Source organism: Bos taurus, chromosome 3 (assembly GCF_002263795.3).
Source record: "Bos taurus isolate L1 Dominette 01449 registration number 42190680 breed Hereford chromosome 3, ARS-UCD2.0, whole genome shotgun sequence".
Taxonomy (NCBI): Eukaryota; Metazoa; Chordata; class Mammalia; order Artiodactyla; family Bovidae; genus Bos; species Bos taurus.
In genome coordinates, this window is record NC_037330.1 from 15,261,518 (window position 1) to 15,277,955 (window position 16,438).

A 16,438-nucleotide genomic window follows, 5' to 3' on the forward strand; every position below is an offset into this window, starting at 1 on the left:
TTCCTCTAGAATCAAGAATAAAACCAAAATAAGGATGTCCACTCCTACCACTTCTATTCGACATAATTACTCCAAGTTTTACCCAGATGAGGTAGCTGCTACTGAGGCTGCTAAGTCACTTCAGTCGTGTCCAACTCTGTGCAACCCCATAGATGGCAGCCTACCAGGCTCCGCCATCCCTGGGATTCTCCAGGCAAGAACACTGGAGTGGGTTGACATTTCCTTCTCCAATGCAGGAAAGTGAGGTCGCTCAGTCGTGTCCGACTCTTCACGACCCCATGGACTGCAGCCTACCAGGCTCCTCCGTCCATGGGATTGTCCAGGCAAGAGTACTGGAGTGGGATGAGGTAGGCAAAAAAAAAATTAAGTAAAAGGCATCTCATTGAAAAGGAACAAGTAAAACTGTCTCTTATTTGCAAATAGTATTACATATAGAAAAATACTATATATATATTATATGTATAATATAGAAATATAGAAAATTACATATAGAAAAAATATTGTTTGCAAATAGTATTACATGTAGAAAACCCTAAAAACTCCCATCAGAAAACTTTTTAGAACTGAAAATTTAGTGAAGTTTCAGGAGACAAAATATAAAAATCAGTTGTATTTTCATACATGAGTAACTATCAGAAATTAAAAACAATCCCTTTGCAATGGCATCAGAAAGAATAAAAGACCTAGGAATAAATTTAGCCAAGGAAGTAAAAGACCTGTACACTGATAACTGTAAGCTACTGATGAGAGCTTACAGGAGACATAAATAAATGAAAAGATACTCTGTGCTCATGGATTTCAAGAGTTATTACTGTTTAAATGTCTGTACTACCCAAAGCATCCTACAAATTCAGTACAATAAAAATAAAATTCCAATGGCACTTTTCTCAGAAGTAGAATAATCCTAAAACTTAGGTGGAACCACAAAAAAATTTCAAATAGTCAAAACAGTCTTGACAAAGAACAAAGTTGAAGGCATCATACGTCCTGATTTCAAACTAGATTACAAAGCTATAGTAATCAAAACAGTATGCTACTGGCAGAAAAACAGATACATAGATGAATGGAATAGAATAGAGAGCCCAGAAATAAACCCATGCATGTATGGCCGATTGATTTATGGCAGAGGAGCCAAGAATATACAATAGGGAAAGGGCAGTCTCTTCAATATAGGGTGTGGGAAAATTGGACAGCCACATACAAAAGAATGAAATGGGATCACTGTCTTTCAACATAAACAGAAATCAATTTAAAGACTTTGAGTGTAAGACCTAAAACCATGAAATTCCTAGAAGAGGATAAGCTCCTTGTCATCAGTTTTGACAATGATTTTTTGTTTGTTTTAACACCAGAAGCAGGGCATTAAAAGTAGAAATGAACAAGTGAGACTGGTAAAACTAAAATGTTTCTGTACAACAATGGAAACCATAAACAAAATGAAAAAGCAGCCTACAGAATGGGAGAAAATATTAGCAAATCTAGTAAGGTGTTAATATTCAAAATATATAAGGAAAGCATACAAGTCAATAGCAAAATAGAAAATCCAATTAAATATAGTTGGAAAATCTGAATATACTTTTAAAGCAGACATATAGATGACCAACAGATATATAAAAAAGTGCTTAATGTCACACTAACCATCAGGGAAATGCAAGTCAAAACCACAATGAGATACCACCTCACACCTATTAGAATGGCTGTTCTCAAACAGATAAGAAGTAATAAATGTTAGTAAGAATGTCAAAAAAGGTTGGGGGAAAACCCTTGTGCACTGTTGGTGGGAATTTAAATTGGTACAGCCACTATCAAAAACCATATGGAGGTTCTTCGGGAAATTAAAAATAGAAGTGCCATACAACCCAGCAATGCCATTTCTGGGTATTTATCTGAAGGAAAAGAAAAACACTAACTCAAAATGATTATCTGTATCCCATGTTCATTATGGCATTATTCATAGTAGCTGAGGCATGGAAACAACCTAAGTATTCATCAGTGGACAAAGAAAATGTGGTATGTGTCTACAATGGAATATTTAGCCACAAAAATGAGGAAATACTACCATTTGTAACAAAATGAATGGCCTTGTTTTGCTAAATGAGATAAAGAGAAAGACTAGTTCCATATGATCTCACTTGTGTAGAATCTTTTGAAAAAAAAAGCAAACTCATAGATAGAAATTGGTAGTTGCCAGAGGTAAGGGTTTGCAAGCTTGGAAAAATAGGTGAAGGTGGTCCAAATAAATAACACCTGAGGATGTAATGTACAGCCTGGTGACTATAGTTAACAATACTACATTGTATATTTGAAACTTGCTTAGAGAATGAATCTTAAAAATCTTATCAAAAGAAAATAATTTGATACTATGCATGGTGATGGATGTTAACTAGAGTCATTGTGGTGATCATTTTGCAATATATACGTATAATAAATCATTATGTTACATCTAAAACTAATATTTTATGTCAATTATGTCTTAACTTTTTTTTTTTAAGATTGGCAGAATAGATTCCCTGGTGGTCCAGTGGTTAAGAACTCACCTTGTAGTACAGGGGATGCAGGTTTGATCCCTGATCAGGGAACTAAGATCCCACATGCTGCTGGGCAACTAAGCCCACTCACTGCAACTAGTGGGCTCGCGTGCCACAACAAAAGATCCCATGTGCTACAACAAAGACCTGATGCAGCCTAATTAATTAATTCAAAAAATACATCATCCAACTGTATACTGTGTATAAGAGACTCACTGAAGATCCAAAGACACAATCAGGTTGAAAGTGAAAGGATGGAAGAAGATATTCCACGTCACTAAATAGTAGCCAAAAGAGAGTGGGAGTGGCTAAAATAGACTTTAAACCCAAAAAGGTTAAAAGAGACAAAGAAGGACATATGTTTCTTAAAAAGATTCAGCAAGAAGATATAACAGTTGTAAACATTTACACACATGATAGAACTTCAAAATATAGGAAGCAAAAACTGACAGTTGACAGGAGAGATAATTCTGCAGTAAAAATTGGGAGACTTCAGCTCCCCAGTTGATAATGAAAAGAACTACCAGAGAGGTAAGTATGGAATAGAGAACTTACATAATAAACCAACTAGATCTAAAACAAATACCAAGACCCCACCCAACAACAAACAGCATTTACATTCTTCTCAAGTGCACATGGGACATTTTGTTAGGCAGAAATTCAGTTTCAGTAGATTTTTTTTTTATTTTTTGGCCATGCCACATAGCATGTGGCATCTTAGTTCCCAGACCAAGGATTGAACCCACGCCCCTTGCATTAGCAGTACAGAGTCTTAACCACTGAACCAAAACTGGGACACTGAGACACTGATTTCTGTTTGGTTTTTTTTTTTAGGCCACACTGCATGGTTTGTGGGAGCTTAACTCCCTAGCCAGGACAATAGTTTTTATTTATTTATATTTTTGGCTATGCTGGGTCTTCATTGCTACACAAGCTTTTCTCTAGTTCTGGTGCACAGGAGCTACTGTCTAGTAGCAGGCTTCTCATTGTGGTGGCTTCTCTTCTTGTGGAACATAGGCTCAAGGGTGTGCAGGCTTCAGTAGTTGTGACATGTAGGCTCAGTAGTTGTGGCTCATGGGCTCTAGAGCACAGGCCCAGTAGTTGTGGCTCACGGGGTTAGTTGCTCCACGTCATGTAGGATCTCCGTGGATCAGAGATTAAACCCATGTCTCCTGCATTGGCAGGTGGATTCTTTACCACTGAGCTACCAGGGAAGTCCCCAGTATTTTAAAAGATAGATATTATAGAAGGTATCTTCTGTAACCGCAACAGATGAAAGTTAGAAAATCAGTAACATAAAGGAAACTGGAAAATTCATGACACTTTAGAAAGTCACGAACTTTTAAACAACCAGTTGGTCAGAGAAAAAATCACAAGGGAAATTATTAAATACTTAGAGATGAATAAAAATAGTATAAAGTACCAAAAACCTATGGAATGTAGCAGTAGCAGCACTATGGGGGAATTTTATAGCTATAAATGCTTACATTAAAAAACAAGAAAGAGCTCAAATTAAGAACCTAACTTTACAACTTAGAGTGGAAGTGTTAGTCGCTCATTTATGTCCAACTCTTTGTGACCCCATGGATGCCAGTCTCCTCTGTCCATGAAATTCTCCAGGCAAGAATACTCGAGTGGGATCCATTCCCTTCTCCAGGGGATCTTCCCAACCCAGGGATTGAACCTGGGTTCCCTGCATTACAGGCAGATTCTTTACCATCTGAGCCACCAGGAAAGCCCACTTTACAACTTAATGACCTAGAAAAAGAGCAAACTGAATCTAAAGTTAGGGCTGGAGAATCCCATAGACAGAGAAACCTGGCAGGCTACAATCTCTAGGATCACAAAGAGTTGGACACTACTGAAGCAGCTTAGCACAGGCACAACAGAAATCTAAAGTTAGCAAAAGGAAGGAAATAATAAAGATGAGAATGAGAACAGAGATAAATAAAATCTAAAATAGAAAAACAATAGAGAAAATCAGTGAAACCAAAGGTTGGTTCTTCAAAAAGATAAAATTAACAAACCTTTAGCTACAGAGATGAAGAAGAAAGAACTCAAATTACTAAACTCAGAAATGAAAGTGGGGACATTACTACCAATTCTACAGAAATGAAAAAGATTAAAAGAGAATACTATGAACAGATGTATACCAAAAAATCTGATAACCTAGTTGAGATGGACAAGTTTCTAGAACCACAAAACCTACTGTGACTAAATCATGAAGAAATAAAAAATCTGAATAAACCTGTAACTAACAAATGTATTGAATCAGTAATCAAAAATCTCCCAACAAAGAAAAGCCCTTGACTTGATGGTTTTACTGATGAATTTCTGAAGGAGATCAGCCCTGGGATTTCTTTGGAAGGAATGATGCTGAAGCTGAAACTCCAGTACTTTGGCCACCCCATGTGAAGAGTTGACTCATTGGAAAAGACTCTGATGCTGGGAGGGATTGGGGGCAGGAGGAGAAGGGGACGACAGAGGATGAGATGGCTGGATGGCATCACTGTCTTGATGGACGTGAGTCTGAGTGAACTCCAGGAGTTGGTGATGGACAGGGAGGCCTGGCATGCTGCGATTCATGGGGTTGCAAAGAGTCAGACACGACTGAGCAACTGATCTGATCTGTCAAATTAGTACCAAATCAATTTTTTCCAAAAAATTGTAGAGAAGGAAACACCTCCTAATTTATTGTATGAAGCAAGCATAACCCTGATACCAAAGCTTAGCAAAGACTCCCCAAGAAAACTACAGACCAATACCTGTTATGAACATTGATGCAAAAATCCTCAGCAAAATACTAGCAAGCAATTCACCAGCATATTAAAAGAATTGTGCACAATGACTCTGGAATTTCATCCTGGAAGGCAAGGATTGTTCAGCATAGGAAAATTGATCAGTGCGATACACTACATCAGGAAAGTAAAGGAGAAAAGAAGTCACATGGTCATCTCAGTTGATGGAGGAAAAAAGCATTTGACAAAATTCAACTCCCTTTTCATGATAAAGATACTCAACAAAATAGGAATAGAAGGACTGCCTTAACATAATAAAAGCCATATATGAAAACTCACAGCCAACGTAATACTCGGTAGTAAAAGACTGAAAGCTTTTCCTCTAAGATCAAGAACAGGACAAGGATGCCCACATTCACCGTTTTATGCAAAATAATATTGGAAGCTCAAACCAGAAAAAAAAAATAGATATAAAAGGCATCCAAATTGGAAATGAAGAATAAAAATTATCTTTGTTTGCATATTGTATGGTCTTCTGCAGTTGCATTTGTATGTACAAACTGAGCATTTTGAAAAGGAGATTACAAAAGCAGTTCCATTTGCAGTATCATGAAAAAGAATGAAGTACTTAAAATTAACTTAATGAGGTGAAAGAATTGTACAATGAAAGCTATAAAACATTGTTAAAGACATAAATGAATGGTAACACATCTCATGTTCATAGATAAGAAGATTTTATTTTATTAAAATGGCACTATTACCCAAAGTGGTCTACAGAGTCAATGTAGTTCCTATCAAAATCCCCATGACATTTTTTTTTCAGAAATAGAAAACCTATCTGAAAATTCATATGGAATCTCAAAGGACGCCCAAATAACCAAAATAATCCTTAAAAAGAGCAGAAGTGGAGGATTCACACTTCATTTGAAAACCTACAGAGTAATCAAAGCAGTATGTATGGTATAGGCATAAAGACAGGCATATAGACCCATTAAATAGAATAAAGAACCTTGAAACAAACCCCTACATATATGGTCAAGTAATCTTTTACAAGTGTGCCAAAACCGTTTAGTGAAAAAGGGATACTCTTTTCAGTAAAAGGTGCTAGGAAGACTCAGTATCCACCTGCAGAAGTATGAAGTTGGCCCCCTACCAAACACTGTACAAAAATTAATTGAAACCAATCAAGAACCTAAATGTAAGACCTAAAACAATAAAACTTGAAGAAGAAGGCATAGAACAATAGTTTCACAACACTGGACTTGGAAATATTAACTTCTATGCAGAGTACATCATGAGAAACGCTGGGCTGGAAGAAACACAAGCTGGAATCAAGATTGCCAGGAGAAATATCAATAACCTCAGATATGCAGATGACACCACCCTTATGGCAGAAAGTGAAGAGGAACTAAAAAGCCTCTTGATGAAAGTGAAAGTGGAGAGTGAAAAAGTTGGCTCAAAGCTCAACATTCAGAAAACGAAGATCATGGCATCCGGTCCCACCACTTCATGGGAAATAGATGGGGAAACAGTGGAAACCGTGTCAGACTTTATTTTTCTGGGCTCCAAAATCACTACAGATGGTGACTGCAGCCATGAAATTAAAAGATGCTTACTCCTTGGAAGGAAAGTTATGACCAACCTAGATAGCATATTGAAAAGCAGAGACATTACTTTGCCAACAAATCTGTCTGGTCAAGGCTCTGGTTTTTCCTGTGGTCATGTATGGATGTGAGAGTTGGACTGTGAAGAAGGCTGAGCACCGAAGAATTGATGCTTTTGAACTGTTGTGTTGGAGAAGACTCTTGAGAGTCCCTTGGACTGCAAGGAGATCCAACCAGTCCATTCTGAAGGAGATCAGCCCTGGGATTTCTTTGGAAGGAATGATGCTAAAGCTGAAACTCCAGTACTTTGGCCACCTCATGTGAAGAGTTGACTCATTGGAAAAGACTCTGATGCTGGGAGGGATTGGGGGCAGGAGGAGAAGGGGATGACAGAGGATGAGATGGCTGGGTGGCATCACTGACTTGATGGACGTGAGTCTTAGTGAACTCCAGGAGTTGGTGATGGACAGGGAGGCCTGGCGTGCTGCGATTCATGGGATCGCAAAGAGTCGGATGTGACTGAGCGACTGACCTGATCTGATGCTGCTGCTGCTAAGTCACTTCAGTCGTATCCGACTCTGTTGGACCCCAGAGACAGCAGCCCACCTGGCTCCGCCTTCCCCGGGACTCTCCAGGCAAGAACTCTGGAGTGGGTTGCCATTTCCTTCTCCAATGCATGAAAGCGAAAAGTAAAAGTGAAGTCTCTCAGTCGTGTCCGACTCCCAGCAACCCCATGGACCACAGCCCACCAGGCTCCTCTGTCCATGGGATTTTCCAGGCAAGAGTACTGGAGTGGGGTGCCATTGCCTGTACACGGAATCAAAAGGCTGCCTATACACAGAATCAAAAGGCTGCCCACAGAATGGCAGAAAATATTTGCAAGTCATATATCTGATAAGGTATTAGTATCAAGAATATATAGAGAACCCCTGAAACTCAACAACAAAAAAACCAACCCAATTCAGAATGGACAGAGAACTTTAATTAATATTTTAATATATTTCTATAAAGAAAATATGCAGATGGCCAATAAACAAAAAGATACTCAAAATGACTGATCATTAAGGATATGCAACTCAAAACCATAAGATACTACCTCACACCCTCAGAATGGCTACTGTGGAAATAACAGAAAACAATAAGTATTGACAAGGATGTTAAGAAATAGGAACCCTTGAACTCTATTGGAAATATAAAAATGATATATCCACAGTGGAAAAGGGTAGGGATGTTCCTCAACAAATTAAAAATAAAATTACTGTATAATCCTGCAGTCCAGCTTCTGAGTGTTTATCCAAAAGAATTGAAAGGAGGTTCTCAAAGAGATATCTGCACCCCCATATTTTAGTAATATTATTCATAGTAGCTAAAATTTGGAAGAACCCAGGTGTCCATAATGAATGAAGGAATAAGGAAAATCTGGTTTTTACATACAATAAAATTCAGCCTTTAAAAAAAAAAAATTCAGCCTTTAAAAAAAAGAAAGTTTTGCAATATACTACAACATGAAAAGACCTTGAGGACATTAGTCAGTTCATTTCAGTTCAGTTGCTCAGTCATGTCCGACTCTTTGCGACCCCATGAATCGCAGCACACCAGGCCTCCCTGTCCATCACCAACTCCCGGAGTTCACTCAAACTCATGTCCATAGAGTCGGTGATGCCATCCAGCCATTTCATCCTCTGTCGTCCCCTTCTCCTCCTGCCCCCAATCCCTCCCAGCATCAGAGTCTTTTCCAATGAGTCAACTCTTCACGTGAGGTGGCCAAAGTACTGGAGTTTCAGCTTTAGCATCAGTCCTTCCAAAGAACACCCAGGGCTGATCTCCTTTAGAATAGACTGGTTGGATCTCCTTGCAGTCCAAGGGACTCTCAAGAGTCTTCTCCAACACCACAGTTCAAAAGCATCAATTCTTCGGCGCTCAGCTTTCTTCACAGTCCAACTCTCACATCCATACATGACCACTGCAAAAACCATAGCCTTGACTAGACGGACCTTTGTTAGCAAAGTAATGTCTCTGCTTTAAAATATGCTGTCTAGGTTGGTCGTAACTTTCCTTCCAAGGAGTAAGCGTCTTTTAATTTCATGGCTACATGTAATTTCATCACCATCTACAGTGATTTTGTAGCCCAAAAAATAAAATCTGACACTCTTTTCACCGTTTCCCCATGTATTTCCCATGAAGTGGTGGGACCAGATGCCATGATCTTCGTTTTCTGAATGTTGAGCTTTAAGCCAACTTTTTCACTCTCCACTTTCACTTTCATCAAGAGGCTTTTTAGTTCCTCTTCACTTTCTGCCATAAGGGTGGTGTCATCTGCATATCTGAGGTTATTGATATTTCTCCTGGCAATCTTGATTCCAGCTTGTGCTTCTTCCAGCCCAGCGTTTCTCATGATGTACTCTGCAGAGAAGTTAAATAAGCAGGGTGACAATATACAGCCTTGACGTACTCCTTTTTCTATTTGGAACCAGTCTGTTGCTCCATGTCCAGTTCTAACTGTTGCTTCCTGACCTGCATATAGGTTTCTCAAGAGGCAGATCAGGTGGTCTGGTATTCCCATCTCTTGAAGAATTTTCCACAGTTTATTGTGATCCACACACATTATGCTAGATGAAATAATCCAGTCACAAAAAGACAAATACTACTGTGTGATTCCACTTACATGAGATGTTTAAAAGTAGTTAGAATCATAGAGACCATAGAGTAGTGGTTGTCTGAGGCTGGAGGAAGGAGAGTTTGAAAGTTATTGTTTAATAGGGATAGAGTCCATTTTACAGGACAAAAAGAGATGGAATTGCATGGTGGAGTTGACTACACAACATGAATTTTCTTTTTTGTTTCCTTTTTCTTCTTCTTTTGGCCACACCTCACAGTATGTGAGACTTTAGTTAGCTGATCAGGAATTGAACCTGTGCCCCCTGCAGTGGAAGCACTAGACCACTAATGAAGTCCAATGTGGATGTTTTTAATACCTCTGAACTGTACATTTTTAAGTGGTTAAGGTTATAAACTTTGTTACATGTGTTTTAACACAGTTAAAGAAAAATAGGCTCATGAACAACATTCCGTAAGAGTGTCCACTGTCACCACTTCTCTTCCACTTCATTAAACATTAGAATAAACAATGAAAGTTTGTAGGACATCAGTACTGAAGACCACTAAACATTATTGGGAAAAAAGACCACCTAAATTAACGGAGAAATACACCATGTTTATGGATTATAAATCTCAATATTTTTGAGATGTCAGTTCTTACCAGATCTATAAATTCAAATTCAATTTTTATGGAAATTGACAGGCTGATTCCAAAACATACATCTAATTGTGAAGGACCTTAAAAAGGTAAGATGATCTTGAAGAAAAAAATTTAAGGACTTAAACTACTAATTTCAAGACTTACTGTAGAGGTACAGTAATTAAAAGAGTAGGTGTTTGCTTGGGCTAGATTAATAGACAAATGGAATAGCATAGGGGGCTTCCTAGGTGGCTTAGTGGTAAAGAATTCATCTGCCAGTGCAGTAGATGCAAGAGACACAGGTTTAATCCCTGGGTCAGGAAGACTCCCTGGAGGAAGAAATGTCAACCCACTCCAATATTCTTGCCTGCAAAATCCCATAAACAGAGGAGCTTGGTGGGCTACAATCCATAGGGTCACAAAGAGTCAGACATGACTGAGTGCACACAGCAGCAGCAGGAATAGAGTCCAGATAAAGACATATAAATGTACTGTCACCTGATTTTATGACTTAGGTTCCACTGCAAGTCAGTTAGGAAAGGATGGCTTTTTAATAAGTGGTTCTGAGTCATAGGCTCCTGCGTCAATACACACACAAAAATTAAGATGACTCTTAGACCTAAATATCACCACTGAAGCAATCATGTTTCTATAGGCAACATGGGAGAATATTTATTAAATTTACTTTTTATTGAAGTATAATTGAATTACAATGTTGTGTTAATTACTGCTGTACAGCTTAGTGACTCAGTTATACATATTTTTTTTTTCTTTTCCATTATGGTTTATCACAGGATATCGAATATAGTTCCCTGTGCTATATAGTTAGGACCTTGTTGTTCATCCATTCTATATATATCAGTTTGTATCTCCTAGTCCCAAACTCTCAATCCAGTCCTTTTTACTCCCCTCTCCCTTGGCAACTGCCAGGCTGTTCTCTATGTCCCTGATTCTGTTTCTGTTGCATAGGTAGATTCATTTGTGTTGTGTTTTAGATTCCATATATAGGTGATATCATATGGTATTTGTCTTTCTCTTTCTGACTTTCACTTGGTATGATAACCTCTGGTTGCACCCATGTTGCTGCAGATGGCATTATTTCATTCTTTTTTAGGGCTGAATAGTATTCCAGTGTGTGTGTGTATGTGTGTGTGTGTGTATACACTACATCTTCTTTATCCATTTATCCATGGACATTTAGGTTGCTTCCATGTTTTGGTTATTGTGGATAGTGGTGCTATGAACATAGGGCTATATGTATCTTTTTGAATTATAGTTTTGTCTGGATATATGCCCAGAATTGGGATTACTTAATCATGTGGTAATTCTATTTTTAGTTTTCAGAGGAACCTCCATACTGTTTTCCATAGTGGCTTCACCAACTTACATTCCCACCAACAGTGTAGGAGGGTTCCCTTTTCACATGGGAGAATATTTTCATATACTTGGGATAGATAAAATTATCTTAAACAGGATATAAATAGCACTAAAGATAAAAGAACTGATAAAATTAACGATTTCTAGTCATCCAAAGGAAACTTTGAGTGTAAAAGCACACCATACACTGAGAAAGGAGTATTTACAATGTGTTTATCTGACAAAGAACTTACTTCTGGATGAAATTTGGATGAAATTCTGGATGAAATAAAGACAATACAATTTATAAAAAAGGTAATAGACATGTCAGAATATAAAAGTGGTCAGTAATCAAAAGGTGCTTAATATTTTAGTCATCAGAGAGAAATATTTATTAAGCCATATTAAAATTCAAAGTGTTAACAAGGATTTAACACAATGTGAGTGGTCTGTTGTGTTACTGCTAGTGGAACTGTAAATTGGTATGACAACTTACAAAAGATGTTTGTACCTACCAAAGCTAATAAACACATCTAGTAAACTAGCAACCCTACTCATAAGTGTATCCCCAACATAAATGAGTGTTTATATTCAAAAGACAGGTGCAAAAAAATAAAGACATGTGCAGGAATGTCCACAGAAATTTTTTTATAAGGCTGTGCCACACAGCTTGTGGGATCTCAGTTCCCTGACCAAAGATTAAACCCAGGCCATAGCAGTGAAAGCCCAGAATCCTAACTGCTAGGCAACCAGGGAATTTCCCAGAAAAATTTTTTTTTATAATAATAGCTCAAAACTGAATATAGTCCATTGTTTATCAGCATTAAAATAGATCAGTAAATTTTGCTAAATTCATATAATGGAATACTACACAGCAGTATAAAGGTATATTATAATAGAGGGCAACATTGAGTCAAAGAAGGTAGGCATATAATTGTACATAAAACTATATATTCTGTATGATTCTATAATCTCTATGGGGATAGAGATTAGAATGGTGGCAATTCTTTGGGGGAGGGTACTGACTGGGAACGAGGTTACACAAGTGTAGAGATACATAGAATTCAACAAACTATACATTTAAAATTTTGTATTCTGTGTAAGTTATGCCTCCCTCCCATGTTTTTAATATAATATATTTTAGTATAGGATCAAATTTTAAATGTTATGGTATGGAACAAGGGTCAGCACTCTTGGAATGTGGTGGTGTGCCAATAAAAATTTAGAAAGACCTGGGGGAATTTGTCTGCCTCCATAGTTTCCCAGCCACTGGCATAGACTAAAATAAATGGGACCTAATCAAATGTAAAGCTCTTGCACAGCAAAGGAAAGCATAAACAAAACAAAAAGACAACCTAGAAACTGAGAGAAAATATTTGCAAATGATGCAACCACCAAGGGCTTCATTTCCAAAATATACACACAGCTCTTATAACTCAATTACAAACAAAAAAAATCAGTTGGGCAGAAGAACTAGACATTACTCCAAAGAAGATGTACAGATGACCAAGCATTTGAAAAGATGCTCAACATTGCTAATTGTTGAAGAAATGCAAATCAAAACTACCAACAAGGTATCACCTCACACTGGTCAGAATGGCCATCATTAAAAGGTCTACCAGTATCAAATGCTGGAGAGGGTGTGGAGAAAAGGAACCCCTCTTATACTGTTGGTAGAAATGTAAATTGATGCAGCCACTATGGAAAACAAGATGGAGATTCTTAATAAACTAAAAGTAGAGTTGCCATATGATCCAGCAGTCCCACTCCTGGGCATATACCTAGAGAAAACACTTAATTCAAAAATGTATGCACCTTAATGTTCTTAACAGCATTATTTACAGTAACTAAGACATGGAAGCCATCTAAGTGTCCATCAAGAGATCAGTGGAATTTGCAGGGCGGCAGTGGAGACACAGGTACAGAGAACAGGTTTGTGGACCCAGCAGGGGAAGAGGAGGGTAGGACGAATGGAGAAAGTGGCATGGAAATATATACACCACCATATGTAAGATAGATAGCTAGTGGGAATATGCTGTATGACTCATGGAGTTCAAACCAGTGCTGTGACAACCTAGAGTTGTGGGATGGGGTAGGAGGGAGGTTTAAGAGGGAGGGGACATTTAAAGATGAATGAATAAAGATGTGTCTATATGTATGCTGTGTGTGTGTGTGTGTGTGTGTGTGTGTGTGTGTGTACACGGACATAAAAAAGAATGAAATAATGCCATTTGCAGCAACATGGATGGACTTAGAGATTATAATACTAAGTGAGGAAGTCAGAGAAAGAAAAATACCACATGATATCACTTATATGTGGAATCTGGGCTTCCCTGATGGCCTAGATGGTAAAGAATCTGCCTGCAATGCAGGAGACTGGGTTTGATCCCTGGGTCAGGAAGATCCCCTAGTGAAGGGAATGGCAACCCATTTTAGTATTCTCATCTGGAGAATTCCATGGACAGAGGAGCCTGGCGGGTTACAGTCCATGGAGTCGCAGAGTCGGATACTACTGAGCGACTTACACCTTCACTTACGTATGTGGCATCTAAAATGTACAAATGAACTTATTTATAAAACAGAAACAGACCCACAGGCATAGAGAATCTTAAAATTTTCAAAGAGGATAGGGATGGGGAAGGATAGATTAGGATTTAAGGATTTGCAGATATAAACTACTATATATAAAATAGATAAACAGGGCTTCCCTGGTGGCTCACTGGTAAAGAATCTGCCTGCCAATGTAGGAGGTAGGGTTTCATTTCTGATTCAGAAAGATCCCACTTGCCATGGAGCAGCTAAGCCTGAGAGACACAACTGCTGAAGCCCACACACCCTAGAGCCTTACTTCACAATAAGATGTGCCACTGCAATGAGAAGCCCTCTTGCCACAACCTCTGCTCACCACAACTAGAAAAAAGCCTGTGCAGCAACAAAGACCCAGCAGAGCCAGAAATAATTAAACAATAAAATCCTACTGTATAGTACAGGGAACTGTATTCCGTATCCTGTGATAAACTATAATGGAAAAGAATATGAGAAAAAGCACTCAGTAAACGTTAGCTAAAATTATATGTTACTCTGTAAAGCATCTAGAACAGTACATGATACCTTATTAATAAAGTAGATAAAATAGAACAAAAGAGACACTTGCGTACAGGTTAGAAAGGTGGAGATCAGTAGAAACTAGAAGATTTTTATCCATAGGAAATAATTGTAATTTGTTTAGTAAGTAAACTAATGCCCTATGTTAAAAGGACTTCGAATACCAAGCAAGAAAAGTTTGACCTTTGACAGCAGAAAGCATGTTTTCCAGAAAACTAGTTTAGGACTATTAATCTGTCAGTATTATACAGACCGGATAGAAGAAGAAAGAGATTAAAGATGGAGTGACTGGCCAGGAAACTTGAATGATTGGATACAGAAACAGAGGCAAATTTGAAATCAGTATACCAACCTTTCTGGTTCTCAGGCATGGTATTATGAACCTCTGCCTTTAACTCTTGTCCCTTTCTCTATAGGTCTGTTAATGGAGTGTACCGGATTGGACTATATGCTCTTAAAGATATGCCAGCTGGTACTGAACTCACTTATGATTACAACTTTCATTCCTTCAACGTTGAAAAACAGGTAAGAATGATAAATTCAAGAGGGAGTTTGAACTTTATAATAGTACTCTATATTAACATGAGCCTTCGGTGAACATTACTGATTCGTAGCCACTAAAATACATTGGAAAAGATTCACTCTTTGTTCCACTTATCTAGGATACATATGTCACAGTTATTCTTTCAGAACTCTGTAGAAGAGACTGTTCAATTATTTTTTGTCTCCAGTCAGTTCTTAATTTTTCTCATGAAGTTTTTCCAAAATTTAATCTTTCCTTTCTACTACAGTGGAAACCATTTATATTCATTTTACTCACAATGAGACAATGAGTTATGTTCCTCTGTATGAAAATTTCTTGATTCAAACCTATTATTGGGTGTCCAGATACTCAGGCATTCTGTTTAAACTTTTAGATTAGACTTCAGACTAAAAACGTTATTCTCTTTCCCTTCAAAGCAACTGTGTAAGTGCGGCTTTGAGAAATGTCGAGGAATCATTGGGGGCAAGAGTCAACGCATGAATGGACTCACCAGCAACAAAAGTAGCCAACCAGTGACCTCACATAAAAAGTCTGGACGGTCAAAAGAGAAAAGGAAGTCTAAGCACAAGCTGAAGAAAAGGGTAAATAATAATCTCATGGTTTTCTCCAAATATCTGCATATAGGCAATTAATGAAATAAGGGATGTACCAGAGGGTGGCATCTTTAGAGTGGTTTTTGTATTCTTTGAGGTGATTTATGATTTATCTTATTTTTCCTGCAATCTAATCCATCTGTTTGTTAGAGAGGCCACCTCTCTGAGGAACCCAGTGAAAACATCAACACTCCAACAAGGTTGACCCCTCAATTACAAATGAAGCCAATGTCCAATCGGGAGAGGTAAAAAGAAAATTTTCTTATCTGCACTCTTTAAATTACGTGACTTGCTTGACAGTTTAAAAATTATTAAACATGTATATAGTTGAGACATTTGTTTTTTGCAGGAAGACTTTAAACAAGCATTCAGGGGTGAACTTGGGTGGAGGAAAGAACTTATTTCTAACTGAAATTTAACTTTTTATTAAAATGCGACTGTAGGCCAAAGAAAAAAATGTGTGTGTGTGTGTGTATGAGTTTGTCACCAATATTTACAGTTTTGTATGTGTTATAGATATCTCAAAATATCATTCACAAAAAAAAAAAAAATATCATTCACATTCATCTCTACCTTAAAATTACTGTGGTTATTAAACCCACCACTAGATCTTGTCATGTGTTAAAAATTAATGTTCATTTCTATATCACAACTTCAGGGTTTTTGTTTAATATTCTGCAAACTGTATCTTAGTTTATTCAGTTTGCTTTTAATCCTATATACTAAAAGTTA

At 37.7% G+C, this 16,438-nt stretch overlaps 1 protein-coding gene across 10 annotated transcripts in view; it reads left to right on the forward strand.

The window, feature by feature from the left end:
• The window catches only part of ASH1L (ASH1 like histone lysine methyltransferase), a 208,014-nt gene that overhangs the window by 171,096 nt on the left and 20,480 nt on the right, over positions 1-16,438 (forward strand). For all 10 annotated transcript variants that reach the window (XM_010802923.4, XM_024989639.2, XM_015462302.3 and 7 more), the window contains 3 exons: positions 14,986-15,094; positions 15,530-15,694; positions 15,857-15,951. In XM_010802923.4, the coding sequence (XP_010801225.1) occupies positions 14,986-15,094; positions 15,530-15,694; positions 15,857-15,951 (369 nt within the window). The remainder of the gene's footprint in view (positions 1-14,985; positions 15,095-15,529; positions 15,695-15,856; positions 15,952-16,438) is intronic.